The sequence below is a fragment of the Peromyscus leucopus genome, chromosome 10, assembly GCF_004664715.2.
Source record: "Peromyscus leucopus breed LL Stock chromosome 10, UCI_PerLeu_2.1, whole genome shotgun sequence".
Classification (NCBI taxonomy): Eukaryota; Metazoa; Chordata; class Mammalia; order Rodentia; family Cricetidae; genus Peromyscus; species Peromyscus leucopus.
In genome coordinates, this window is record NC_051071.1 from 93,442,066 (window position 1) to 93,469,347 (window position 27,282).

A 27,282-nucleotide genomic window follows, 5' to 3' on the forward strand; every position below is an offset into this window, starting at 1 on the left:
TGTTTCCGCAGAGCCAGCCGGATGCGCAGGCGCAGAGGCTGCAGCCCCATGGATGGCAAGCCTCGGAGAGGTGCAGAGAGGGCTGGTCGCTATCTGGCCCTAACCTCGTCCGGTCGCTTTTGCTGGCCCGAGTTACGACTGCTTTCGCCGGGGCCAGCCTCGGTGGCTGGGGCGTCGCGGGACGTTGGGCGCGTGCTGCGGACCGCCCCAGAGCCCGCCGCTCGCGCCTGACGCCTCAAGGTAAAAGCGAGGCCTGGAGCCCACCCTAGGGTCCCGTAATGCCCGGTTGGGGAGAGGAGGTTGTCTATCGGACAAGCAGCCAGCCTATGATCCACAGACACGCGTTCTTATGTTTTGGCCCACATAGGTATGGGGGAGGATGAACTAGTTGCTAACATTAAGACTGAAAAACGTTAAGTTTAAAAGAAAAAAAAGCTTCACAACGTGTGTAGAAAAGGCACCTGGCAGTACTGGACCCAGAATCCAGTGTGATGTCAACCACCTAGAGCTGCCCACTTTAGGTGAGACAAAGTCATGGGGTTCCCACCCATCTCCTTACCTCTGTGGTTCCTGAAGCCACATGAAGTTGCAGCCCCTTGTGTAGAGTATGTGTTTTGGGACTAAAAAGTTGATCTTCAAGCTCAAATCAACATCTTAAACTTCCCAGAATTGTATGCCATTAAAGATACCTTTGGAAACTACCTCCTCTAAAAGTCAAGTAGAAAAGAAATGAAAGATGATCATTAGCCATAGTGAGGTAGGTAGTAGGTGAGCAGCAGTTTCATGGAAATGGTGAAGTGGAAGCTGTGGATCACACGTGGAGGAATAAAGTGATGAAGTAGAGATGGCACCAGCAGGTAACTGAGGAGGTTTATAGAGAAGAATGTGGGAGCTAAAAGGGCAGTGTGGTACTGACATGCTCTTAGATGGGAGCCATGAGCAGCCCAAAGAGAGTTAACCAGTGAGAGTTAACCCTTCCTGGTACAGTAGAGAAGAGTACTATCCCTTAGAATAGCAGGACAGTCAAGTCTATACCACTGGGGCATATTACCAAGGAATGCTCAATCGTACCACAAGGGCACATGCTCAGCTATGTTCATAGCAGCTTTATTTGTGATAGCCAGAACCTGGAAACAACCTAGATGCCCTTCAACAGAAGAATGGATAATTTCTCATATTTTATAGATTATTTTTTATTTTCTTTTGAATCACAAAAGGTATTGTAGATGAAGTTCAACTTTAGTATTTATTTGCTTATGCTTTTTTTTCTTCTATAGATAGGGTCTCTCTACATAGCCCAGGCTGTCCTGGAACTCACTATATAGAACAAGCTGGCCTAAAACTTGAAGAGATCTGCCTGTGTCTTGTCTCCCAAGGGACTAAAGGTGTAGTCCATCATGCCCAGATTGTTGCTTATGCTTTTTAGTGCCATCTTTAGAAATCTTTGGCTGTAGCGATTTCCCCAAAACTTTCTTCTAAAAGTTTAATAGTTTTAGCTGTTAAATTTAAATTTTTGCTCCATTTGAATTGATTTTGTTGTGGTTCTTTGGCATGTGGAAATTCAGTTGTCCTATACTATTCGTTGAAAAGACCATTCTTTTCCCTATTAAATAATTTCTACTCCCTTGTCAAGAATCAAAAATCAGTTAACCATAGATGTTTGATTTTATTTCTGAACTTCGTCTCTCTGTGCCAGCACTAGGAAAACATGAGTCTTTTTCTGCTTGTCAGTGGATGAGCCGATAGAGGAACCTTTAACACAGTGGAAGTCTGACAGCAGTAGAAAGAAGTGTGTCGTGATGTTCTCAGGAACATTGGTCAATCTCAGGTAGCAGAAGCCATACTAAAAAGGTCACATAGTATATGCCTCAAGCACAAGACATTCTGGAAATGGCAAAGTAGCAGTAAATAGCAGAAGCACTAACATCTGTCACACCAGCATCTGCCAAGTGCTAAGGTCTAGGCATGGAAAACTTAGAAGGGCTGAGGATGGAGTACCTTTCAGTCTTTATGAGTATGGATGTATGCATGCAGAGCCCACAGAGGCCAGAAGAGAGCATCAGAACTCCTGGTACCAGTTACAGATGGTTGTGAACTGCCATGTGGGTGCTGGGATTTGAGCCCTTGTTCTCTGAAAGAATAGCTAGTGCTTTTCAACCACTGAGCCATCTCTCTAATCCTTCAGTCTTGGTTGTGGTAACAACTGTGTGTATTCCTCAGCAACTCAAGAGAACTGCACAGCACAGGCATGGTTTGACTTCATAATCTAAAGCACTGATTTTCAACCTGTGGGTTGTGACCCCTTGGGGATTGTCGAACTACCCTTTTACAGGGGTCACCTAATACCATCGGAAAAATGCAAGTATTTACATTATGATTCGTAATAATAGCAAAATTACAGTTATGAAGTTACAGTGAAAATAATTTTATGGTTGGGGGCCATTGTAATATGATGAACTATATTAAAGAATCGCAGCATTAGGAAGGTTGAGAACCACTGATTTAAAGAGTGAGCCTTAAAGAGATACAACAAAAAGCCATGTTGCTACCCAATGCCTGCCCTTGCCATCCAGGTAACCACCTGCTTATCCTGGAGCTAATAAATCTGTTCTTTGTGTTTTGTTTGTCATATTTTCATTGTCATGAACAAGGAAGATGACATAGAACTTACCTTTTTGCAACTGCTTTTTTTTCCTTCTCAGCACTGTGTTTTAATTTTATCTCTGGATTCATATGTAGGGTCCTCACAACATTAATGGCTTAATAATAACACCTGTTTTTTACTTTTTTGTTGTGACAAACCTTGCTTCCGTGCACATTCATCTGTGTCCCCTCAGATTCAGCTCCTCTCCTGTAAGGGTGTTTACTACACCTCTAGAGTTGTTACTGACTGCCAGTTCAAATATGGCTCTTGTGGCTCCCTAATATATCCAAGTATCCTCCTCACATCCTAGCTAGCTCTTGACTGGGGAGCTTTACCATTGTAATTGATACCTAATTGCTTTCAGTTGTGTTTGATTACTAGTAAAGAGTTTTTTTTCTTTCTTTTGCAGTGCTGGGGATCCTATGTGTAAGGCAGGTTGTCTCCCACTGAGCTGTACGCAGCCTGAATGCCTTATAGATATTTGTTTGCAATTTATTTTTTTCCTATCTGAAAATTGCTAGTTGCCTTTTGTCCCCCTCCCCCTTTTTTATGTATCGTCTTGGTGAATGCTTGTGCTTGATTGCTAGAGTAGCATGCCACATCACCCCCTTGCCTCTGATTATGTGGTACCTGATGTTAGGTTAACAGTATCCTCTTCAGAGTAAACCCAGTCAGTCATACTTTATGATAACCTTGTTTCATTACTAAAGGGCTTGTGCTTATGACCACCCTTCCTAAAGCTTCACCCTTCAAGTATCCTGGCTCCTACTTTCCCATCCTCCCAGAGAGTACCACTACTTTCTACTCTGACTATCTGCCTTTCAACCTCATTTCCCCTAACTGTGCTGGTGACTCCATAGTCTCATCTCCTTTACAGCTTCCTTTCTCACCTCTGCTGCCTGAGGCTGTCCTTCCCATGTCTTTGTAAATGTGTCCCAAAGCAGGGTACATTTATGTTATTGCACTGGTTGGCTTGCCCTCCTGGACCCAAGCATTAACTTTCCTTTTACAGTCTCAGGACCTGCTTTTGCTTTTCCAGGAACACTTCTATACCCTGCTTGGGCATACTCCACCTTACCCCCCAGTCACAGCTTCATCCTTCTGGTCATCCTTGCCACACTCCTGTCCTCTCTCCCATGATTGCAAGTGGGGACTTGGAAAATACTTCCCAGTGGCCCACCCTTCCATATCCTGTAGCTGCTGAGTGGTTCTTAGTTTTTCTATCCCTGGGTCCAGTGTAGCATACAGGTGGATTTCAAGGCTGTACTTCAGGAACCCTTTGCTCCTGGGGCACAAATATTTCTCCTCCCCAGAGAATGTTTCAGCTGGCATCTCAATTGTCTACCCAGAATTGTTTCTGAAAAACTTAAAAACATTCCAGACCCTGTGAGCTAAGGTAGTAATAGCCCTCAGGGACATTACCTTTAGCCAGGAGATGTGCTCAAGCCTGACAAAGCAGCTTGTAGGGGAAACTTGGGGTTAGATTTCAGGCCTTCCTTGGTACCATGGTATACTGAACATCTACCCTGTATCATCAGTGCTTTCCCACTGAGACAGAGAATATATCACCCCAGTCACAGAGCTCACTAATGAGTGTGATGGTAATACTCTTGGCCTGTGGCTGGAAATCTGAAGGAACTACCTTGTGAAGTGTCTCTTTCTTTGTCTTCATACCTAGCCCATGTCTCTACATTGAAATGGCTGAAGTCCACAGGGTTGGCCACCTGATCCCACTGATATGCTCAGAGCTACGCTTATTCCCAGGCTGCTGTGACAACTCGGTGGCCCCACCATGTCCAGGCCCCAGGCCCAGGAGCAGGCAGTGGATTCTGAGGGAGACTCATCCCTATACAGGAGAGACGAGGAGGGGACCCAGAGCTCCCACCGCATGCTGGGCTTCAGTGATGCACTGCTATCCATCATCGCCACTGTCATGGTCAGTGTTGGGCCCACTGTGTCAAACCCACCCCTGGTTTCTGCAGCAGCGTCAGATGCCCAAGCCTTTCATGAAGGTGGGGCTGCCCAGCAATAGTCAAGAGCCCATAAACCTCTGCCTCTGAGCAGCTGAAGAAGTATCTCTTGGTGATTTTTGTCTTTGTTTCTTTAGATCCTGCCTGTGACCCACACAGAGATCTCACCAGAACAGGTAACAGGAGCAGACTGGTTTGTACAGTGGGCCAATAAGAAAACCCAACCTGGACTTGGGGAGCCAACCCCCAGATCTGCAGGCAGCAGAGCCCAAGGCAGGGTATTTATTGAGAGGGCAGGACATCTGTGTTTCCTCCTGGCAGGATATGCACTTAGAGTAGGTGGGGGGTGGGGTGGGCTGAAGCACAGGCTTCTGCAAGGGAGACTTTATTTCTAGCTAGGTGGACAGGTAGTGATATCCACCACTGAGAGGAAAGGAAGCATGTCTACCCAGCCAAACCATCCTGTGTGGGTAGCAAAGAGCTTTTTAAAAGCATTTCTATTTATATCCAATTTTATGGGATTTTTTTTTTTTTTCCTGAGTCAACAACATGTAGTTCTTTAGTGAAGCAACTTTGATACTTGGACAGCACTGAGGTGCCTCTCCTGGTTTCATCCATGTGATTAGCATGCCACCATACAAGCCTCAAGGAAACAGGTTGTAGCTTTACCCAGCACAACAGTGAGGTGTGATTCGAGCCATACCCGCAAGCTGAGGTAGATCTTTGGGGAGGTCCCAGAACTACTGAGGTTTTTCTTTTGAACTATAGTTACAACACTGGTATAGTGTTGTGATAAAAATTAAACTTTCAGAAACCCGAGCATCAGACCACACTTGTGCTGTGCTTAAAGCTGTTCTGATGAGAAAGTACCTGCTAGTGGCTGGTCTACATGGCATCCCCAGGCTAGGCAAGGCTATATAGTGAGAACCTATCTCAAAAAACCTAAATAAAATTAAAAAGTATAGTGAGCAGATATGGCTTAGTGGTAGAATATTTGCCTAGCCTACATGAATGAAGCTGTAGTTTTAATCCCTGGTACTGAAATTTTAAATTTTTTTTTTTGAGACAGAGTTTTTCTGGGTAGCCTTGGCTGTCCTGGACTTGCTCTGTAGACCAGGCTGGCCTCAAACTCATAGAGATCCTCCTGGCTCCGCCTCCCCCCCCCCACCCCCCCCAGTGCTGGGATTAAAGGTATGTGGCACCGTACCTGGCTTCTGTTCAATTTTTTTTAAAAAAGAGACTTAACTTCCAGGCCTGGTGGCATTGCCTGTGATCAATAGCTGCTCTGGAGGTTGAGGCAAAAGATTTCCATGTTCAATGCCAGTGTGGGCAACTTAGATCCTGTCTCAAAATAAAAAGAAGAGACCAAGTGTGGGGATGCACACCTTTAATCCCAGCACTTGGGAGGCAGAGACAGGTGGATTTCTGTGAATTTGAGGCCCAACAGGACAGCCAGGACTATGTAGAGAGACCCTGTCTCAAAAACAAACAAAAAAGCTGGGCGTGGTGGCGTGGTGGTGCACGCCTTTAATCCCAGCACTCTCAGAGGCAGATGGATCTCTGTTAGTTCGAAGCCAACCTGGTCTACAAAGTGAGTTTCTTTGAGTATGTTTAAAAAGCATAAGGCTCCCTCCCTGCTCATGATTTCAGAGGTAAGAGTTCTGCCTTGATTGAGTTTTTTTTTTTGTTAGTACTCTGGTCTCCGTTCTAGCCAAAACCCCTTAAGTGGTGTCTATGGAAGACCCGTTATGCTTGTAATCTCATTGGGAACTTTTAGAGGTGTCCCTGCCCATGACTATGCTAGATCTAGCCTTGCTATATCCTAGATGTCTGTGTCCCTCCAGAATTCACATGTTGGAACTTAAACCCCAAAGTGAATACTTTAGAAGAAAATTAATGACCTTGTAGAAGGACTGGATGCCTTTTTTTGTCCTTTGTATGCCTTATGCTGTGACTGTTGAGATGCTTAGACTCTCCCTGGACAGAAGACCTGCTGACAGCCAGGATTTTTTGTCACTTGAGGTGATGGTGTCATCCTGTGACACCCAGGGAATCTATTGCTTTAGGAAAACTACCTGCAAAAGACATCTTTGAGGGTGGAGGTGGGACAAGTGTAGTAGAAGTAAGATTAGACTGGGAGCAGACATAGACTGTATACACTTTGAGCCTGGTAACCTTCGCACTGTGCATTAGGGTAAGTCTTGTTGAAATGATATGTGTTACTTTGTTCTAATAGCAATGTTCTTTTCATACAGCAATTTGACAAAAGTATACAGAAACTTCTAGCTACTAGGATTGCAGTCTACCTGATGACATTTCTGATCGTAACTGTGGCATGGGCAGCACATACCAGGTAGGGAGTCAGACCTTTAACACAAGGTCTTCATTGTCATGATTTGCTCAGGGTAGGCAAAAGAGGGACAGGAGGTTTCCATAGGTAGAGCTGGGCATGTAGGTGTTGCATTCCTGGCTGCAAATTAGCATGATCAAAGGAAATACTCTTCAGAGAATGCTTAAGGTACAGAAAAATCCACAGATCCTAGTAAAGATTTCACTGCTCTGTGTGTGTGGGGGGGGGAAGGGGGCGTGAATCTGTATCGACTAGCCTGCCTATGCCTCTTAAGTGCTGGGATTAAAGGCATCCAGCTCACTGCTCTTTGAAAGTACATTTAAAAGTGCAGCAAAATGTTTCATGTTACACACTTGTTCCAAGCAAAGATTATGCTGATAGATGGCCTTTCTGTTTCAAGAATTGGCAGGCTTTATCTTTTTGGTCTCCCTTGTTTATGGAATGTTCACGAGGCACACAGCCTGGTGGGTGCTGGGTGCCTGCCTGCAACTTTAGCCAACCTTCCCTATACCAGCATCATGGTTCGTTCATCAGGGGCCACACCCACTGTGAAAAACATCAACAGCAGGGTTCTGAGGCCCAGGGAGGCCCTTCATAGATCTGTTCTGCATCCTGCTTTGGGTGCTCACTTGGTCTTAGTACCAGCAAGTAGGCAGCAGAACTCCTGTCTCTAGAGTTGCAGCCCCTTCTATTTGGCTTATTAAGACTTCAGCCCAAATGAGCCTGTGTCACTGACATGAGCTAGGGGTAGCTTCTAGAGTGAGAACGGCAGTTCAGCTGAGTCCAGTCCAAGAGAAGGCCATGTGCTCAGAGTTGGATGGGTGGCAGCCTGAGCCACAGTCAAAGACTACTGGGGGCAACCCTGTTGTAGGGCCCAGGCATTGGAGGAAGCTTCAGGATTCTTGGCAGCCTGTGCTCATGTTTCCATGAAGGATGGTACTCCATTTTGTTTTCTATTTACATTGTAGTATCTCCATACAACACTACCTCTCTGTTAAACAACAACTTCTAACAGGTGCAGTGTATGAAATCTTTGGGGAGAAAAAATGAGAAAAGAATATTTCTTTCCTTCAAAATGGATTTTAGATATAATGCCTAAAAAACAAGTGTATTGTACAATAGAACTCTAGCTCCACTTCCCCAGAGGCTGTTTCTCACTCATGGGACAGGTAGCTTATAGCCACCCTGCTAGTCCTGCCCTTAGCAGGACCTCCCTGGACAGTTAAAAGTCCCCTGCCTTTGTGCAGAAGTCTTCCTCGAGGCTTTCTATGAAAAGACTGTCTGCAAAAGATTTCTGTAAACTTCGTGCAAAATGGGAAGATTCCTCACACCATGTGGGTCTGGGGATCAAACTCAGGTTCTCAGGCTTAAAAAGCAACCTTTACCCACTAAGTCTTATCATCAGTCCCACTAGGTAGTATCTTTTTTGTTTCGTTTTGTTTTTGTTTCTGTTTTTTGAGACAGGGTTTCTCTGCGTAGCTTTGCGCCTTTCCTGGAACTCACTTGGTAGCCCAGGCTGGCCTCGAACTCAGAGATCCACCTGGCTCTGTCTCCCAAGTGCTGGGATTAAAGGCATGCACCACCACTGCCCGGCTGGTAGTTTCTTAAATTTGATCAAAAGTGACATCTTCAATGATATTTTAACTAGAAAATACTGTGGGAGGTGCATTTTAATTTTATTATTATTGGAGCCATATTTGAATGATAGCCCATCTTCTCTTTTTCCTAACTTTAGATTGTTCCAGGTTGTTGGGAAAATAGATGATACACTTGCCTTGCTCAACCTGGTGAGTAATTGTTTTGAAAAATGAGTTTATGTATGATTTAGCCCTCCTGAAAGGTAGGACAAGATATGGGTCCCCACAACCTGGATTTTGTCCATTCCTGGGAGCTCCTCAGATGGCCCATGGAGTCCTCCTGTCCAGGACAGACACACAGGCTTCTTGGGTATATCTCACCCCACAACTCCTATAGATATATTGCTGCCTTCCTGGAGTGCCCTTACCCTCTAGGCTTTCTGATGACTGTGACCTTCTTCCTCTCCTCTCACTGCAGGCCTGTATGATGACCATCACCCTTCTACCCTACACAGTGAGTAAAGATCATCTCCCTGCATACACATCTCCCTTGAGCACATCTGTGTGTGGCAGTCCTCAGAAATGCAGGTTCCAGACCTGGACTGCAAATTAAAAAGAGGAGAGACTTCCAGAGAACTAGCGGTTGGTGTGAGTAGAGAAAGGAGTTGAGGGCTGCTGGAGGCACTGAGAGTGTCCCGGATGCCCCTTGCTTCCACCTGCCTCTCTTCATAATTCCCACTAGCAGACGAACAAGCATTCAAAATTCTAATATAGGTTGTTGGCCAAAGTATACAAGGCTATGATGCAGATAATTCAGATCTGAGGGATTTTACATGATGGTGGCTTTAAAGGCCTAAAGCAGTGGGTGGCATTGTTCTGTTGGAGAGCTGAATATACCCACGCCCAGCCCCATGCCATTGCCCCCACACTAGGACAGTTTTCTTCTCAGTGCCCAGTACAGAGACGAGGAAGCTCATTATACACCACCTCAGAGCCTAGTTCTGATAGCCTTTTGGGGGTCTTGTGGGGGTTCTTTTGACAGTTTTCTCTAATGGTGACGTTCCCTGATGTGCCCCTGGGCATCTTCCTGTTCTGCATGTGTGTGATTGCCATTGGATCTGTGCAGGTAAGGACACAGGATATGGATGTGTACATCTCAAGTAGCCCAGTCTTACCCATAAATGCACCTGGGATGTGGCATAACCAGGGCCTCACAGTCTCGGAATAGGGTGAGAGTTTCTACCCTCTTCTCCACCCCAGCTTCTCAGAACATCCTAGGGTAGGAGGCTATCTAGGAGGGACCCTCTTGCTCCTAACCCCTAAAGATGTGTATGTTGGCTCAAGGGTTAACTGGTGCTTCATCTACCTGCTGATGCCCTATAGCTTGTTTTATTTGTTTGTTTTTACCACAGGCACTAATTGTAGGGTATGCTTTCCACTTCCCACACCTGCTGAATCCACAGATCCAGCATTCTACACACAGGGCCCAGTCCCAGCGGCATATCCTGCGCCTAGTCCTCCGTGGCCCAGCACTGTGTTTTGTTGCAGCTGTCTTTTCCCTCTTCTTCTTTCCCTTGGTGAGCACTTGGTGAGAACCTCAGAGGATGTCTTAGCACAGTTGAAAAAAAGCAAGGACAGCTAACAGGAGAAAGAACGGGCAATGCTGAAACAATGTTTTTTCAGAGCAGGCTATGGGAGCTGGCTTGAGCAGGGTCATCTTAAGTACTATGAAAGTACATTGAATTACCAAAGTATCCTAAGAATATTGAAAATTAACAAATGCTAGTTACTTTAAATGTTTGGTAACAGGCATAAACATGGTTACACATGCATACAAACAAAAAATTAATAATTAAATGTAATTAAAATTAAGTAAAAATTAGTGAATGTTTGGTTGGCATTTTAAGAACATTCCAAGTTTTAAACAGATGGACTAATGAAGGCCTGTGAGTGCTGCAGATGCCATCCTTTAAAGCCTTAGCAGGTCATCTTGTGAGGGGATAAGGTTCTAGCTAAGTGGGTGGGATCCAGGGAACCCCGAGACTTCTAAACTGGAATGGAACAGAACAGTGTATGGGAAGCATCTAGCCAAGCAGACCTTGACTGAAGAGTCACAGGTGAAGTGTCTTTTCAAGTCCATTCCCATTAATTTCTTAGTTGGAATGCTCACCTTTTGTTGTTGAGCTGTTACTATTCTTTATGTATTCTGGATACTAAATTCTCAGAAAGTACATGACTGGTATCCATTTCTCCTTTATAATAGTCCTTCCTTTTGGGATTTTGCCCTTATACACAGTTAATTTCCATAAAGGACAGTTCTCTGGATTTTCCTTTGTTGCTCCTGCTGCCCCTCCATCTGTGGCAGAAGAGTGGGACCAGACTTGAGATGTGAGCAGCCCCTGTTCCCAGGGAAACACCCTGACCTGTTATTTCTTCCTGCAGTCATATGTGCTGATGGTGACTGTCATCTTCCTCCCTCATATCAGCAAGGCTACCGCCTGGTGCAAAGACAAGCTCATGGGTAAGTGACCATGCACAGCACTACAATAAGCATGTTGGAAGGCTCCACTGGATTTCAGGCTACTCCCAAGGACCACTGAGTAGGAACAAGGCATCAGTCTGTGATGCCTTCTGGGCTCAGCCCAGTTCTGGTGGTGGGTTTACTGGGCCCTGGCTGCTTCCTGCCCCTTAAACATCTCTGCATCATTTCCCTTCTTGGCCTGTATATTCCTGGCCCCTTGGAGAAGACGGCAGTGATATCCACACTGGCCTGATAGTCTCTAACCTAGGCTAGTTCCTTTTCCTGGCATGTCCACAGGCCACAGGGAGTCTCCACCTCACAATGTGGAGCCCTTCAGTATTGATCTGCATGCGCCCCTCAGCAAAGAACGGGTGGAAGCTTTCAGTGACGGTGTCTATGCCATCGTGGCCACACTCCTCATCCTGGACATTTGGTAAGGACCCTAATTCTGCTGCTTTGGCCCATCTTCCAGGTGGTAGTATGTCCTTGAGTGTTTTGTCCTTAGGAACTCCAGAAAGGTATTACTCCGCACTAGCTTCCCCTTGGGTACTTGGAGATTTATGTAGGCCCCCTTCCCGTTGCTTTCAACCTGAAAGCACAGGTGCTAGGCTACCTTGTGTTCTCCATCCCAGAAGTATTCAGGCAGCTCCCTCAGACCTTGTCCACTTCCATACTTACTAGGACTGGCTCTTGTTGGCGCTCTGGTGGGTGCTCACTTTTATTTCCAAGTGTCTCCTCTACCTCCACCCACCCACCCTTTTTTTTTTAAAGCCCCTTGCTCTCCTCTGGCCTATGTTTCCTCAGTCATATTCCATTACATACTTATTTTATTAAACACGTTACAACTCTGGTTTTATATTCTGTATCTGACACTGATTCTCCTGATACTTTTGAGTAGGTTTTTCTACTATAATTTGTGAATTCTTATGAGCTAGAAGTAAATATTCATTAGTACCTGATTTCCTGAGTTCTTAGATTTAAAGAATATTCCAGAACAATCTCCTTTTGCTTTCATTCTGTGGCCAGGGCTGAAGGACTCACAGCTAAGAAGCCATGGTTAGGGCAGGAAATCAAAGCCAAGAGAAGGCTGCCACTTCCTGCCTGGAGTTTTACTTCATATGACAGCCCTCATGCTCTTGCCTGCCCCAACCCTATGTCCCTCCTTCTGGCTGGTTTGGAGAAAGCAGTGGGTACTGGGGTGTCCTGATGTTCATGTCCAGGTGATGGGTTCCCATTCCTAGACTCTTATGTTCCAACACAGCCTGCAAGATTCAGGATAGTTGTGGGGGCTCTCTTTCATAGGTATCCTACCCTCAGAAGGCTGGCCCTGGCCAATGAACCAGAGCTATCTGTCAATTCCTGGCTGTCAGATAGGGCACCAGTTGGCAGAGAATATACAGGACTGGTTAAATTTGCATTTTGAGTGAAGAAGAGTAACTGTTTAGTATGCAGAATATATGTAAGTAGCACATAAGGAACATTTGTTTGCTAAGATCATGTTATTAATCTCAAATTCATTTATGATGCTTGGTATACCCCTCTGGTCCTGCCATCTTTGGGATACATATGTCATCTGTTCATACTTCCCAGTGAGGACAACGTTCCAGATCCCAAGGATGTGCAAGAGAAATTCAGTGGCAGCCTTGTGACTGCCCTGGGTGCATATGGGCCACAATTCCTGGCATACTTCGGCTCCTTTGCTACAGTGGGTCTGCTCTGGTTTGCCCACCATTCACTCTTCCTGCATGTCCGGAAGGCTACACAGACCATGGGGCTACTCAACATACTGTCACTGGCCTTTGTGGGTGGCCTCCCTCTGGCCTACCAGCAGACCTCAGCTTTTGCCCGACAGCCCCGTGATGAGCTGGAGCGTGTGCGCGTCAGCTGTGCCATCATCTTCTTGGCCAGCATCTTCCAGTTTGCCATCTGGACTGCAGCCCTGCTACACCAGACAGAAACACTGCAGCCAGCTGTGCAGTTTGGTGGGCAGGAGCATGCTTTCATGTTTGCCAAGCTTGCACTGTACCCCTGTGCCAGCCTGCTGGCCTTTGCTGCCACCTGCCTGCTGAGCCGGTTCAGCACAGCCATCTTCCACCTCATGCAGATCGCAGTGCCCTTTGCCTTCCTGCTGCTCCGTCTCCTTGTGCGCCTTGCCCTGGCAGGCCTTCACATCCTATGGGAACTCCGGCCAGAGCACCCTCAACCAGGCCAGGGTGAACCTGAGGCACAGTCTCAGCTTTTACCTGCCCCCTGTTAATGCCAAGGAAGCTACACCTGCCCATCCCAGGCATACTGTAAGGGGTCCTGTGGAGATGGCTCAGTAGAAGTTTGTTGTGACCCTGGGGCTATGGTTTTATTGGTCTGGGTATTGTGTACATTGTGAAATATCAAGATCTATTTCAAGAGTATGAACATTGTTCACATTTTGCAATGAGAGATTTCATGGGAACTAATTTTATTACTTTTACCTATTTATTTTCCTCTTCACTTCCTGTCCCCAACACTGCTAGGGGAATTTACCTGTCTGACTAACCTGAGTAAGATGCCAGGGGCTGTCACCGAGGTTGTTTGAGGCAGTTAGCACCTAGCCAAGATGAGAGGACCATCCCTTTTCCTTGCTCTGACCTGCATGTGGCCACACAGTCCACCCTTCTGCTCAGAACCTTTGGGCAGTTGAGTCTGGGCTAAGTCAGGCTGAGAAGTTGCTGTCTGGTTCACATCCTCACAAGTGCAGAGCTTCCCTGGTGGGACTGACAGTTTATCTGCCCATTCCTGTACTAGTAGTTGGACAAAGACAAGAGGCAGCTACAGGACAGCACAATGTATTTGGCCCAGATATAAGTTAGATCACATTCAGGTAGTGATAAATTACACACAGAGACAGGACACACTCCACAAAGGGACAGTCTCACTTAAATACAAAGGACATGCTACACTGACCACAATTTACAAATAATTCCTATAGACTGAAATAAAAGTGAAAAACTACATTGCAGTTTCTTTTGAATGTGGAAAATGATGTAAACATGAGGGACATGTATACTGAGAACACAAATGGCTACCTAATGCACTTGTGTGCAGTTTTGGCAGAAGCAGGTGAGGGAGTGGAACAATGGTCCTATAAAGCTGCCAGCCAGGTAGACCCCCCTGGTCCCCACCATAGCCACTTCTGAGAGTGGCACAGGCCCAGTGATAACAAACAGGAGAAGGATCTAGACCCATTTACTTGTTTGTGGGGTATCACAGGACACGTCCCACATAGGTCCTCCCCCATCCAGGGCTGAGGCTGGCCCCCTGAACATCTTTAGCACACACCACCCCCCCATTTTTTTTATCTTTCTACTTTTCAACAGGGGCTTTAGCTCTGTAGCCCAGTCAGGTCTTAAACATGCTATTCTCTTGCTTTAGCCCCCAAGAAATGAATTACAGGCATGTACCACCAGGCTTAGCTAGACAGCTTATTTTTGGACATATTCTTCTGGGGTCTGATGAATTCTTGGGTGATGGAAGAGAGCTTTCTCTCATTCTGTGAACCTGATGCCCCCAGCAAGGCCTGGCCATCAGAGCTGCCTTGGTTTATGTAGGAGCCAGAGCAGAAGCTCTACATCTACAAGGAAGGGCTACAGGCTGGCAAACAGCATGTATATAAAGTGCTATAAGTTGAGTCTAAGGGAGTTTTAAGCACTCCACAATAGCCACTGTTATTTACACACTCCTCAACCAAGTACCACCTGGTCCTGTTCTGATCCCTTCTGGACACAAGGTGACTACTCCAGGGCTGAGGAGGGACACTCAGGGCCTGGCACATACTCCAGCTGTGACACATGAGTGGCACCTAAACGTAACTAGCCTCAGGTTAGACAAAGTTTCTCCTTCCTTGGTACAGCTTTTCAGCTTAGGGACACTAGCTGGATGAGACCTTGCAACTAATATCTTAAGCCCAAACTGCTGTCTGGTGATGAGCCCAGGGAACTTGAGGATGCCACACCCACCTAAAAGGGGCAGGAGGAACAAGCAGCATTCTGTATCTGCTAGGCCAGGGCCTAGTAGGGCTAACTGTTTTGAAAGAAAACAAAATAAGATCAGAGGGCCCACCTGGATGGCCTGCATCCAGAAGTGTTGGGCCCAAGGGACTCGTAAGAGAGATTTCAAAGGGAGGAGTATGACTAACTGGACCAGCTCCACTTATCCCATACCAGTCTTGTATAGAAGACAAAGTAGCCAGGGCCTTGTGCCCATGTCCTATAGACTGGGGCTGTAGCAGAGTGAGCAGTGGTCATTACCTGCCTGCTACTAAGTTTGCAGATGACATTGGATAAGGATGAGGGATGGAAACATCCCAAGACCCATGAAGATGCTATGGCCAATGGTATAGCTAAGTCCAATTTTTGGCAAGCCAATATGTGACTTGGAACAGAACCAAAGACGAGAAAGGCTGGGTGGTTGAGACCCTTCATCTTGGCTCCTCTATTAAGGATTGCCCTCAGGAGCAGGCAAGGTGTCCACTCGGGTATCCCTGATGGTGCCAGCCTTCCTGGGCTTCTGCTTGGCCTTCCTCAGCATGTGAACCTGTTCCAAGGCAGGGATGGAGGGTCAGAGGGCCAGAGTGACATTACAAGTGATAGCTCTGGGACCTCTGGGTCAGTGAATACTTCTTGGCTCCATTCCACAAAAGAGGGGCAATGGCTTCAAAGAGCAAAGCTGCTTTCACCAGGGCTTCATGACACCTGGAGTCCCAGAAGGCCAACGTTTAGACCCACCTGGCCTTAGCTATTGTACAGCATCAGCCTGCATGGCTCTAACCTTGACCCATTTTACCTCTGTTCTCAACCTTGCCAACATACCTTAGGGGCAGTAGCAGAGATGATCATGTGCCCTGGGGCCTGAACCCAGGGCTCACCATCCACTTGTACTGGAGTAGCCTTAAGGAGTGTAACACGGAAGTAGGAGCCCTGGGCAATGCGGATTCCAGAGCGCAGCCCACCCTGGACCTGGCCCTAGGCAAGACAAAAGCTGAGCTAGCTAGTGGGGCCCAAGGGGTACCACGGGGCCTGCCCACCAGCCTGCCAGTGAGTGCTCACCATGTGCACGACACCCGTTACACCCACCACCTCCAACAGCCCGTCGTCTATGCGCGGCTTCTCAAACCTGGAGTCGCTGTCAGAGCCCCACAGGTCAGCCCCCGAGCCCCAGCTGCCCCCAAAAGATGAAAATACAAAGTTAAGCACAGACCAGACACAGACCTAGCACCTGGCCCAAACTGCAGAATCTCTGAGAGCCCAGCCCCAGCACCTGGGGATGTTGATAAAGATGAGACCCTCAATGCTGGGTAGCTCCACCTCCTGCTGCTCCACCTGCAGCCGGATCTCCTTGTGTAGGCTTCGAGAGTGGCTGATCTTCTGCAGCCCAACCCGCACATACACACCCTTGTTGTGGAACCTGCCACAGGAGAGGTAGGCATCCTGCATTACCAGGTAAAAGCTGCTAGCTGCTCTAAGTGACCTGATCCCCCAGCCCAGCTCTACTAGTACCTGCTTGTGAATTTGCCAGGCTCCTCCTCACGTGCCTGGTGGAAGTCTAGGCTGAGTTCCGCATCAATACCAATGCCACAGTAGTTACTCATCTGAACAATCTGGAGACAGGGCATAACCAGGATGCTGGCCAGGCACTCCCGAGTGTTCAGAATCCTGCCAGCCATTCCCAAGTGTCCCAAATTGTGCCAGCCATCTCTGACTCTGTTGTCACCAGTACCCTTTCCTAGTAACCTCTCTGCTTAAATGCCACAGCACCCCCAGAGAGGGCAGAACCCAACAACCCCACAGGCTTCAGTCAGCAAGCTCTTGCTCTGCCTCATGAGGAAAGACACATCAGCAAAGGGGGAGTCAAATGTAAGATCCTTGCAGGTGCCACACTGGTACCTTGGGGGGCTCCGTGTCTACCACACTGTTCTCTGTACTATCAGTCTCATGAGCATCCAGCAGGATTGTCCAGCGATCCATGAGCACAGCATCAGCCTCATCCACAGACACCAGCACAGAGAATGGGTCCTCACCACTATAGCCTGCCCCCCAACGGAGGACCCGGCCAAGGTCATTCCCTAGGAACAGGAAAGACAGCATAATCCACATACCACCATGAATCTCTAGCATAACCCACAGTGGGGACAGCCCTGAGACCCCATCCCTCAAGTTGATGGCTAAGCCCACCTGTACCCAGGGGCAGGATGGCCACAGACGGCTCTGGGCAGGCCAGATGGCGCCTTGTCTCCTCCAGGGCAGCGAGCACCCAGCCCACGGTGCCGTCTCCACCACACACCAGTACCCGAAAACAGGGCACCTGAGAGAAAAGGTGGAACCTGTGTGGGAGACAGTGTTCTGCCACTACTTCCTGGCTGCCCAGGCCAAGACCCAGCCATTCATTCTTGCCCTGGGCAGCCCTTTACTTTTCAGATGTCCATCTCTGGCCACATAGAGGACTTAATTATTCCAGCAGTCCCATTTGGAGTTCCTACTAGCTAGAGACAGGTAGGGGTTGCTTTTTCCACATGCCAGAAAACTCCAGACTCACCCAGGAAGAGGGCCCCCGTTGGTCAGCTCAAAGACCTGGTGTGGATTCAGCAGTTTCCGGAAACTGCAGAGCAGCTCTCGGCCCTTGAGGCCCCCACTCTTTGGGTTCACAAATACGAGGAGGGGGCAGCAGTCAGGAGGCAGCTTCGTGTGCTGAGAAGTGGGGGGACTGAATTATGTTGGGGTCAAGGCCCCACATAGGAACTGCTAAGCCATGTCCAGCCTCAGATTCAGGTCTCTACAGTGGTTTTGGGTAACAGAGACACACAAGCCAGGTACAGACAAAAGGTGGACAGCAGCACAGGAGCTACATCATGCCTGACAAGGACATACTTGAGATGGGGTACCCACTGGACAGGCAGAGCTACTGGTACTCAACACTTACTCACTTGCCCCAGGGCAGGCAGCTGGCAGGAAATAGAAACTATATGGCCTCAGTGCTTAACTGCCACAGAGCTAGTGATGACAGTACCTAGTTAAACATACAGGGAGCCCTATATCCTTAGGCATTGGTAACAGCTACTTCCAGGGCAGGACCGGTGGGCTGCGGCAGGAGGGACCTGTAGGCACTGCCTAAGCCTGCCAGTCTCCCAAACTCATTCCACTTGAATTCTGTTCCTCCTAGACTTGAGTCTGAAGTCAAGATCAGGGTTTGGGGTACAATCAAGCCATGGACACCTGTGGGCACTTTGTGGAGACCAGGCATAAATCCTTCTGGTACTCCTCATATTCAATTCCACTGCTTTCTGCTGCCTTCTGGGTGCACCTCTTCCCAACCATTGCCACGTCGTAAGAGTGGTATCTGAAGTCAGGGAGCTCCACCTAGCAGCCAGAAATAACCCTAGGCACATGGCCACATGGGTAAAAATGTTGGTATCATACTCAAAAGGATAGGGCCTGGCAGGATGTAGGCACATGGTCACAACACACTCTGGCCTTAAGTGGGCTGGAGCTGTGTCCTGTGGTAATCCCAGCTGGTTAGAACTTCACCATTCCTGATGTGAAACCAGCCTCGGTCCTTTGGTTTTTTTTTTTTTTTTTTAGATTTATTTATTATGTATACTGTGTTCTGCCTGCATGTATGCCTGCACACCAGAAGAGGGCGCCAGATCTCATTATAGATGGTTATGAGCCACCATGTGGTTGCTGGGAATTGAACTCATGGCTCTGAACCTCTGAGCCATCTCTCCAGCCCACCAGCCTTGATCCTAAGCATCATGTCTCACTCGTTCAGAAACCTTGGACAAGCACTGACTCTGACCTCTGACCCTCTGATGTAAACCTTGTCAAGGTCAACCTTGTCCCTTTTGGGCTGTTGTAGGTAGGCCAAAGTGGCATGTACCAGCCATCTGGCAATGAGGAGATGGTCCTGAAGCATTAAGCTGGTCTCAGAGTCCTAATCACTTACCAGTACATCTGGAAGCACCAGTGCAGTCAGTGGCCGGCCATGCACTGCTGTGTCCCTGGCCAGCATGTATAGCCGCTCAGCCTCCGCGAAGCAGGTGACATCCAGAATTACTGCGCCTGCCACAGGTGGGCCAAACCTCAGGGTGGGTGTCCTATGCACCCCATCCACAAGGTACTCAGTGAGGAGTCCTGTGTATCCTACCCCCAGGTGCCCAGAGAAGGATATATTGTGCATCCTACCCAAATGGTATTCAGGAAAGGGTCTATGAAATCCACCCCCAAGATATCACACCCCCAAAATCTCTCCTGTGTACCATGCCAACCAGGTGCCTAGGTGGAGCCTCCACTACAAGTACCAGCCCCAGCTCTGACCACAGCCACAGTAAGGGGCCACTTACAGCAAAGTATTCCCACAGACAGCGGGCGGAATTCAGGATCCAGCAGTGAGTAAAGAGGCTCATCTCCCCGACCAACCACTTACACCCAAATCTAGTACCATGAGCACTGCATGGTCTCTGAGTATCCTGGGTTCACATGCCAAGAAGGATGGCAGTGCATCTGAAACCTTTCTTGCCCCGTAAAATATGCTGGCCCACAAAGATTGGGGGGAAACAGCTAAAATCTCAGCCATATTGTAACAAAAGCAATAGATGTGAACCAGGAAACAAAACCAAGGGATGATTCCAGGCATGTGGATATAGAGAAGACAGTATAAGAGCAGGCTCTTCCACCCGACTCCAGGAACATCCACCAGACATCAGCTCACCTTGTAAGGAGTAGACGTGACTCACAGACACCACAGCAGCTGCATAGACAGTTTGCAGTCAGAGTGGCATATTGAGGCCTGGGCCTGACCTCCCAATCTAGGGCCAGCCTCCCTTCTAAGGGCATCTACATCCAGAGCACAGCCCACCCAAGCAGCCCTGACCCATACTTTGGGGTCAGCCCCCTGGGAATTACCCATGCCCTATTCCCAAACAAGGTCCCTGACTCCTGAATGTATAGGGATTCCCCCCAGAAGAAGCATAGACTAAATACTTTAGGAAACGGGGGGAGGTGGGGGGTGGGACGGGGGACCAGAAGCCTCTCAGTGAGGGCCGTATTGGTTGGCCTGGGGTGGGAACTGAGCATGGGCTTCAGATGGTGCATGAGGAGGCAAGAGAACTTAGGTTTGGCACCACAGTTCCACTGCCCAGTCAGGACCCTCTCCCAGCCAGAGCCCTGGATAGCCCAAGGTCACACCTTTGGTGGCCATGGCCTCATGCAGCAGGTTGCTGTAATCCTGGGGGGACAAGCCAGGTGGTAGGCCACCCACGAACAGGGAGACATGTGGGGCCGTGGCCCTGCTCTCAGCCACGTAGAACCGCGTCTGGCTCACCTGGCGCACAGATGTCTGTAGGAAGAACAGGAATGGGGAATGCTGGGCAGCATGGCAGCAGCACTTCTACATCGCCTCACTTAGCTCTTGAGGAAACTAACTTGGATACTCTAACTAACATGAAGACTCAAGGCCTCCCAGCCAGAAATAGGTGATATGTTATAGAGGGTACTGCCAGCTGATGATTGGAGAGGTTATAGTGTCTGAGAAGAAATGCTCCTCTGGAGGTGGCAGGTGAGTGGACAGCCTTGGTGGCATTCCAGTATATGCCATGGCTAAGGGCTGGCAGTTCCCTGGAAGTACTGTCTATACCCACTGACCTGTCGAATGTCCCAAAGTCGGTCTAGCAGAGGTTCCTCATCCATCAGCACTGTCCTTTGGACTGTAGGATTGAGGGACACAGCATGTCAGCGCTAGGCTCCTCCCTTCTATAAACAGCTGCTCTGAGTCTCTGGGACATGCAAGTGAGTCTAGGTGGGACTGATCAGAAGGGCATGGTCTAGCCTCAATGTCCTTAGTAGGCCTCCCAGAGCAGCAGGCCCAAGCCTACTACATAAAAGGATCTGAAAATGCAGACCACTTACCTTGTCTGCTGCTCATGAGCACCTCAATCAGCTGGAATCTCCCCTGATCCTCAACCTATACAGCATGGGCAAAACATCAGGCCTAGGACAGAACCCCCATATCCACAGGACATTCAGAGGAATAGTAGCCTAGCCCATTGGGCAGGTGACCTCAGAGTTGGATGGGAATGGACAGTGTACATACCTGTCGTCCAAGCAGCGGAAGAACCTCTTGAACCACAGACTGTGCTGTACTCTGTGAGTTCACACGGATGGACACATAGGCCACACCCACCCTGTGGGGGACAGACTCAAAGTATGGGCTTTGGGTCCTCACCCTAACCCTCCCTCATCAGATCTTGTGCTTTGAGTCTTACTTGAGCCAGCCAGGGTAGATCTTCAGGATCTCCTGGGCACGAGGCAGAGACCTGATGACCCAGGCCTCAGGCATGGAATCCCGGGGCCCAGAGCCTTTGCTAGCCTCTTCCTCAGTGGTTCCGGCCTTCCCCGGGGCCTGGGCATTGCCAGACAGTATGGTTAAGGGCAGTGCCTGCAGCTGGAAGTCTCTAGGGTCCTCGTTGATATAGTAGGCTCGAAGTGCTGCCTCCTGTAAAGGGTAGAGCCGAGTATGTGGGGCCAGGTTAAGGGAAGAGGTGAGGGAGGCAGGTATGAGGAAGCCAACTGTGAAGGGGGCCAGATATGAAGGGCCAGGTAAGCAGAGTGCTCCAGGTATGGTAGTGTGTGCATAGGCTCACTCTTACCATCACCTCCTCATTCCGAGCCATGCGGGAAACTGTAACCAGGCGAAACTGATTTTTCCTCATGGAATCGTTGCCATCAAAGATCTTCAAGGTCTGTTTGGCTAGGCAAGAGGGAAGCAGCTGAGAATCTAGGGGGCTTGAAACTAGGCAGGACAGAGTGACAGCTAAGTGGCATACTTACTGGATTCTGTGGCTGTCTGCATCTCTCTGCCTATGCCTGTGGCAGCACTTCCATCTAGGCCATCGTCTCCATCACCTGCAGGATAGACAAAGCCCTTGTACTCAGTGCCTGGCCCAGACAGGGTATACCCCAGTCCCACCTCTACGCCTCACCAAGCTCCAAGGCCATAGTCTCAGGGATACGGAAGCAGTGCATCTTGCTGAAGTTTCGGGATAACAGGCGCACACATGAGGGAGGCAATACCATGGAACGTAGACGTCCAAACGTACACTCAGGTGTGAGTGCTGTGGAGCACACTGAGTGGGCCTGGTAGGACAAAGGTATAAGTCTGGCACCCTGGGCAGAAAGCTGCTATATCCATCAGGCTAAGCACCCATCTAGATGGTGCACAAAGTCAGAGGTGCTACTCCATAACCCAGAAAACAACAGGATGTAGACAACTTGAAAGAAAGGAACTTCCCCCCTCCTCCACATATACCCTGTCATAGAGCCTACCCTGCCTGATGGCTTCAGCTGTCTTTTGTCCCACACCCAAGGCCCCATTCATGCCATTCCCATGCTCACCTGTACACCACACCACTCACAGCGTACACCAGCCAGCACATCTGAGGAACCACAAGTCTTCCTACAGACCTCACATCGTGCACCAGAAGGCAGGTTCCCCTCCCGCCAGTGGTGGTGATATGTGTCCTGAGGATGGGGGACAATCAGAAGCTCAGCCAGCCTACCCCTACCCAACCTACCCCAGTACTTGTACACTCACATAATCCTGCTGTCCATCCTGGTGGCACTGACGACAGTCGCTGCAGGCGAAGGGCACACACTCGGGGTGAACGTGCAGCTCACACACTGGGGGGTGGGCAAGGTTAGGGGCCTCTTGCCGTACCCCTGCCCTCCTCACTGACCACTTAGCTTGGGCGTGCTCCAACCCCAACCCCTGCCATCCTGAACCAGCTTCTTTTAGACTAATTGCTTCTTGCCTAGTAGGTTCCTACCGTTGGAGCCCCCAAAATTATCCTGAGCCTACTACCCATGCACTGACAAGCCACAGGTAGAGGATGGCTGGGCTACCCAGAGCAGTAGAGATCAGGCCCCTTGATTGATGAGCTCAGTTCCAAGGGGACCACAGGCCCAATGGTACCTTCACAGCGGAGCGCAGGTACCTCCAGGCTCTTGCGGCAGACCACACAGAACTTGCGCTTGTAGAGCCCGAGGGAGCCAAAGCAGTGGGCTACAGGGACCTATAGGGGCAGAACAATCCTCAGATTTGGGCCTGCCTGGGCCTGCACCCCTTATTCCTGGTAGCCCTGTGAACTGGCCCAGCATCACCTGCTGGTAACTGTTTGAACAGAGGGGATCATCTCTCTTCCTCCTTCACCTTCACAAGTCTGTAGCTCAGGTACTACTTGAGAGTGTCTACCTCAACCCAGCTATACTACCATGAGACCTGGACTGGGGCTAGCCTGACTGACTATGGGACAGGTGAGTAGGGAAAAGGCTCTGTAACTTCACATCTGTAGTACTGTAAGCACAGGTAATGGAAAGACACCTGACATCCATTCCTTACTCCACAGGCCAGCAAGACTGCCAACTACCAAGTACCTGTTAGATTCAGGAGCTTCCAAAGCCCCCCAGATCTACCCTCTTGGAGGCAATCACAGTGACTGTGAACATGAGATGAAAAATTGCCTTCCCATGAAAGCAGATTGGAAGGGTCAGGTCTTAACTTGACTGGTCCTTAGCCTAAGACTTAAAGAACACTCAATTAGCAAGACAGAAAAACTGCATACTAGAAGGGTAGTCTATATATACACGTCAGGATGGAAGATGATTTTTATTTTCTTTTTAAGTATCTATATCCTCTTTGAAATCATATCAGTATTTATTTTTATTATTAAGTAAAAATAAAACATTGAGATCATTTTAAATAGCTATAGCCTCACCGTGTTTACAAGGGCACCACTCTGGCAAGCATAGCATCCTGAGACTACAGCAGCCAGCAGCTAGCATCCTTGGAGTTTTGTACTCACACCTAGTAATCAAGTATCTCATGCTCACCTGTTTGAACTGTGTCTGGCTATGCTACTGTCCCCACTACCGTTACTCACAGAAAGGAAGTCTCTGTGCCCTGCTAGGAGCCTCACTGCCCTCTCCAGAGCCCTGTGAAGGAAGGTCAATAGCCAAAACCTACTCCAAGGCTCTGAAGCCTTTTACATAAGCATTTAATGTTACAACCTCTAGGGTTTATGTGCATTTGTGAGAAACAATGCAGAGATCCCCTGTGGTCTTTACCCATTTTCCAATCTTAACAGCTTACAAAACTTGTCAGTGTCATAGCCAAAGCACTGAGAGTACATGCAGTCCAAGCAAAGTACCCAGCCTCCAGGACCTCTCAGTAGGCCCTTTTGCAGCCATATCCAATTCCTTACCTTGAACCTCTGATCTGTGTTCCTCTGGCTTCCTCATTCAGAGTGTTCCATAGATAAGTATGTGCCCTTTGACACTGACTGTTTTCAATATAGTTCCCTAGAGATCCACTCAGGGTGCTCAGGTCATCAATGGCTCCTTCCTTCTGATTGTGAACAGGACTCTGCCCTTTGCTTCCTAACTATGATGTGACTAAACTGCCAATGCAAAGGACAGCTAGAGGTCAGCACTCAACCCCAGGAGAGCCATTGCACTGCCCCCACGCTTACCCGCACTAGGCTTGGAGCAATGCTTGTGCACGGGGTCTTCACTTGCTTCAGGCACTTCTCATGGGACATGAAGTTGCAGACTGCAGGGAGGAGAGCTGTGTGAGTCAGCCCACCCTGCTAAGCAGCCCCATGTACGCTTAGGAAGACTCAGCCTTTGTCAGCATAACAGGGCATGAGCACTCCACAACAGGGCTAAGAGCCCATCATCAAGAGGCCACTCAGCCAGAGCCAATGGGGGAAGTTCTTGAACTGGGCTAGTCAGTATGGTACCCTAGCCCTATGCCACTGAGGGGCAGGAATGTCATTCCTGTGATCTCCATCATTATGGAAGCGGGCAGTAACACCATCCTTAAGAGCCCAAAGGCCAGATGCCACAGTAGGACCATAGTGGGAGATGAGTGTGCCCTGCTGTCTTGGGAATGGCCCATGCCTGTCACACTGACTCAGAACTCCCTTGTCTCTGAGGCCAATAGAGGACCCAAGAGATGAGTTTCCAAAGGCAGAATAGAGTGCACATAAACATCTGGAAGGAGACTAGAGCTGATGAGAAAAGCAGATGAGAAAGCAGTGACCCAACAAGAGTCTTTCCCAGGTACTCCATTTACTCAACCATGGAAGGTCTTGCCAGCTGCCTCCTCTGTAGGTTGAGGCAGCACCTGTTGTGTGTAGAACCTTATGTGCTCCTGAAGGTGGAAGGCCTCTGCCCATACCTTTGTGAGGACATCTGCTGGGGTTCCAGCCCATTCCCCACAATGCTGCCTAGAAGAGGCTCTGTACCCTTGCTTGAGGACCAGATCCTAAGACTGCTGTACACCAGGATTTTGCTTGGGTTTCTTGACTCCACAGACCTAGGCCAGGGGTCATATCTGTAAGGAGTACCTGGAATCTACCCTTAGACTTCAAGTCCTCCTTTCATTATCTCTTAGTTCTTCAAAGAGCCTAGGTCTACCTCCACTACCTTTACCTCCACAGAGATTACACTTAGATTTGAAGCTTTGCTTTCTGTGGTTTTCAACAATAAAGTGAGTCAGAGAACCACCCTTCTACCTGGATCCTTGCCTATGCTACCCTGTAGATCCTGAGGTATAGCTTCAGACCTGCTGCTAAGTCAGTGTACATGCCGCAGCCTTCACCCCAGTGGGACTCAGATACTACAAAAGAGCAGGTAGGACAGTGTAATGTTTCTTTTTTGTTTGTTTTGTTTCTTTGTTTTTTGCTTTTCGAGACAAGGTTTCTCTGTGTAGCTTTGTGCCTTTCCTGGCACTCACTCTGTAGACCAGGCTGGCCTCTTTTTAACTCACAGAGATATGCCTGGCTCTGCCTCCCGAGTGCTGAGATTAAAAGCGTGCACCACCACCGCGTGCACCACCACCGCCTGGCATAATATTTCTTATCTGACAGAGAAAACCAGGTGACCACTCCTATGTCACTGATGGCCCTAAGGTGCCATGACAACTAGCCATTCCCACTAGCAGAATACACTTCTGTGTGAGGAGCACAAGTCTGTCTGCCTGAGCAGGACAGATGCTCCTTAACTGGTCCCAGCTTCAGTCCCTGGTCAGAACACACTGTCAAAGGCCCAGATGCCCCTCACAGACTTGGGAGGTGGGTCTTGGGTTCTGTCTCCTCACAAGAGGAAGAACACGAAGAGGGCTGGTCACAGAACTACCTGGGAAGCAGAGGAAGAGGTGCCATCCTCTGCCCTGCCCAGCCGGCTTGGCAGCTGGGTGGGAGCTGTGTTGGGACATGCCACATCTGTAAAGAAGGCTGGGCCTGGCTCTCCAAGCAGTTGAGCCTGAGCAAAGAATCATTTAGTCCCTCTGTGCATCAGCCTGCACTTGGGACAAGAATGACCAGGACCCATGGTTCAGGCCAGCCCTGCTTGCCCTCTCCTAGTGTCCCGGGCACTTAGGAAGCCAGACACGGAACGCCATTGCCTAAGGTCTCAGTCCTACCTTCTTATCTCTATGCCCAGGCCCAGCAACTGACTCAACACACACCTTGCCTCTTGCAACCCCGCTGGATTCCATCCACAGCATTGCACTATGGCGACTCTGTCTCCACCTTCCACTAGGAAATATTGAGATCCCAGGCCAAGGGGGCCAGACCGGGGACACCCCTCCTTCCTACCCCTAAAAGCAGGCGTCACCTCCACAGGGAGGCCCTATTCAAACAAGAGACTGTCCCTAAGGCCACTGCCAAGAGGGACAGGGCTCAAAGGTTAGGACAGTGTATCAGGAGAAGGGCTAGGGCTCTTGGGAGCGGCCTCAGGACACAGGGTGGATTCTCACCATCGCACAGGAAGCCGGCCAGCCCCCAAATGAAGTCCGAGCAGAGGTGGCAGAAGGTGGGCTTGGTGAGTGTCACCTTGCGGAAGCTGTGGCCAGGCGCTGCAGGGCCAATAGCTCTGCCAGTCCTCTCCGGCCCTGACCCTGGGCGTGCGCGGCCTGAGATGCCCAGTACCGGGCTGCCGGCCGGGCTGCCGAGACGTGGGGAATCGCTGCCCGGCCAGGTACGGGCCCCGGCCTCGGCTGCCGCCGCCATCCGCAACCCGACCACTCCAACAGCAGCTGCGCGATAAAGCCAGATCGGCGATGTAGAGGGTCCTCAGCGGTGCCCGCTCCGAGCTTCCGACTGTGCTACCTAACGCGCAGGCTCGCGTGGGCGG

At 49.1% G+C, this 27,282-nt stretch overlaps 2 protein-coding genes across 4 annotated transcripts; one reads left to right on the forward strand and one right to left on the reverse strand.

The window, feature by feature from the left end:
- Nucleotides 1-14,050, forward strand: Tmem175 (transmembrane protein 175). Of its 3 annotated transcripts, none has more exons than XM_037209297.1 (11): nt 1-240; nt 4,323-4,580; nt 4,752-4,790; nt 6,870-6,967; nt 8,700-8,751; nt 9,020-9,055; nt 9,584-9,667; nt 9,954-10,118; nt 10,984-11,062; nt 11,360-11,495; nt 12,653-14,050. In XM_037209297.1, the coding sequence occupies exons 2-11, from the start codon at nt 4,437-4,439 to the stop codon at nt 13,317-13,319; spliced, it is 1,500 nt and encodes a 499-aa protein (XP_037065192.1). In that variant the 5' UTR covers nt 1-240; nt 4,323-4,436; the 3' UTR covers nt 13,320-14,050. The 3 variants fall into 3 exon arrangements, with proteins under 3 accessions (XP_037065192.1, XP_028723271.1, XP_028723272.1); XM_028867438.2 differs by having other exon boundaries at nt 4,409-4,580; XM_028867439.2 differs by lacking the exon at nt 4,323-4,580 and having other exon boundaries at nt 2-240.
- Dgkq (diacylglycerol kinase theta) lies at nt 13,869-27,282 on the reverse strand. The gene is made up of 23 exons (XM_028867432.1): nt 26,906-27,282; nt 24,615-24,694; nt 23,060-23,159; nt 22,682-22,767; nt 22,483-22,608; nt 22,071-22,224; nt 21,919-21,993; nt 21,738-21,838; nt 21,354-21,583; nt 21,182-21,272; nt 20,998-21,052; nt 20,734-20,795; nt 20,278-20,428; nt 19,802-19,840; nt 19,037-19,152; nt 17,630-17,781; nt 17,269-17,417; nt 16,981-17,159; nt 16,594-16,694; nt 16,355-16,501; nt 16,144-16,255; nt 15,907-16,059; nt 13,869-15,631 (listed from the first exon to the last, which is right to left on the reverse strand). The coding sequence occupies exons 1-23, from the start codon at nt 27,156-27,158 to the stop codon at nt 15,533-15,535; spliced, it is 2,811 nt and encodes a 936-aa protein (XP_028723265.1). The 5' UTR covers nt 27,159-27,282; the 3' UTR covers nt 13,869-15,532.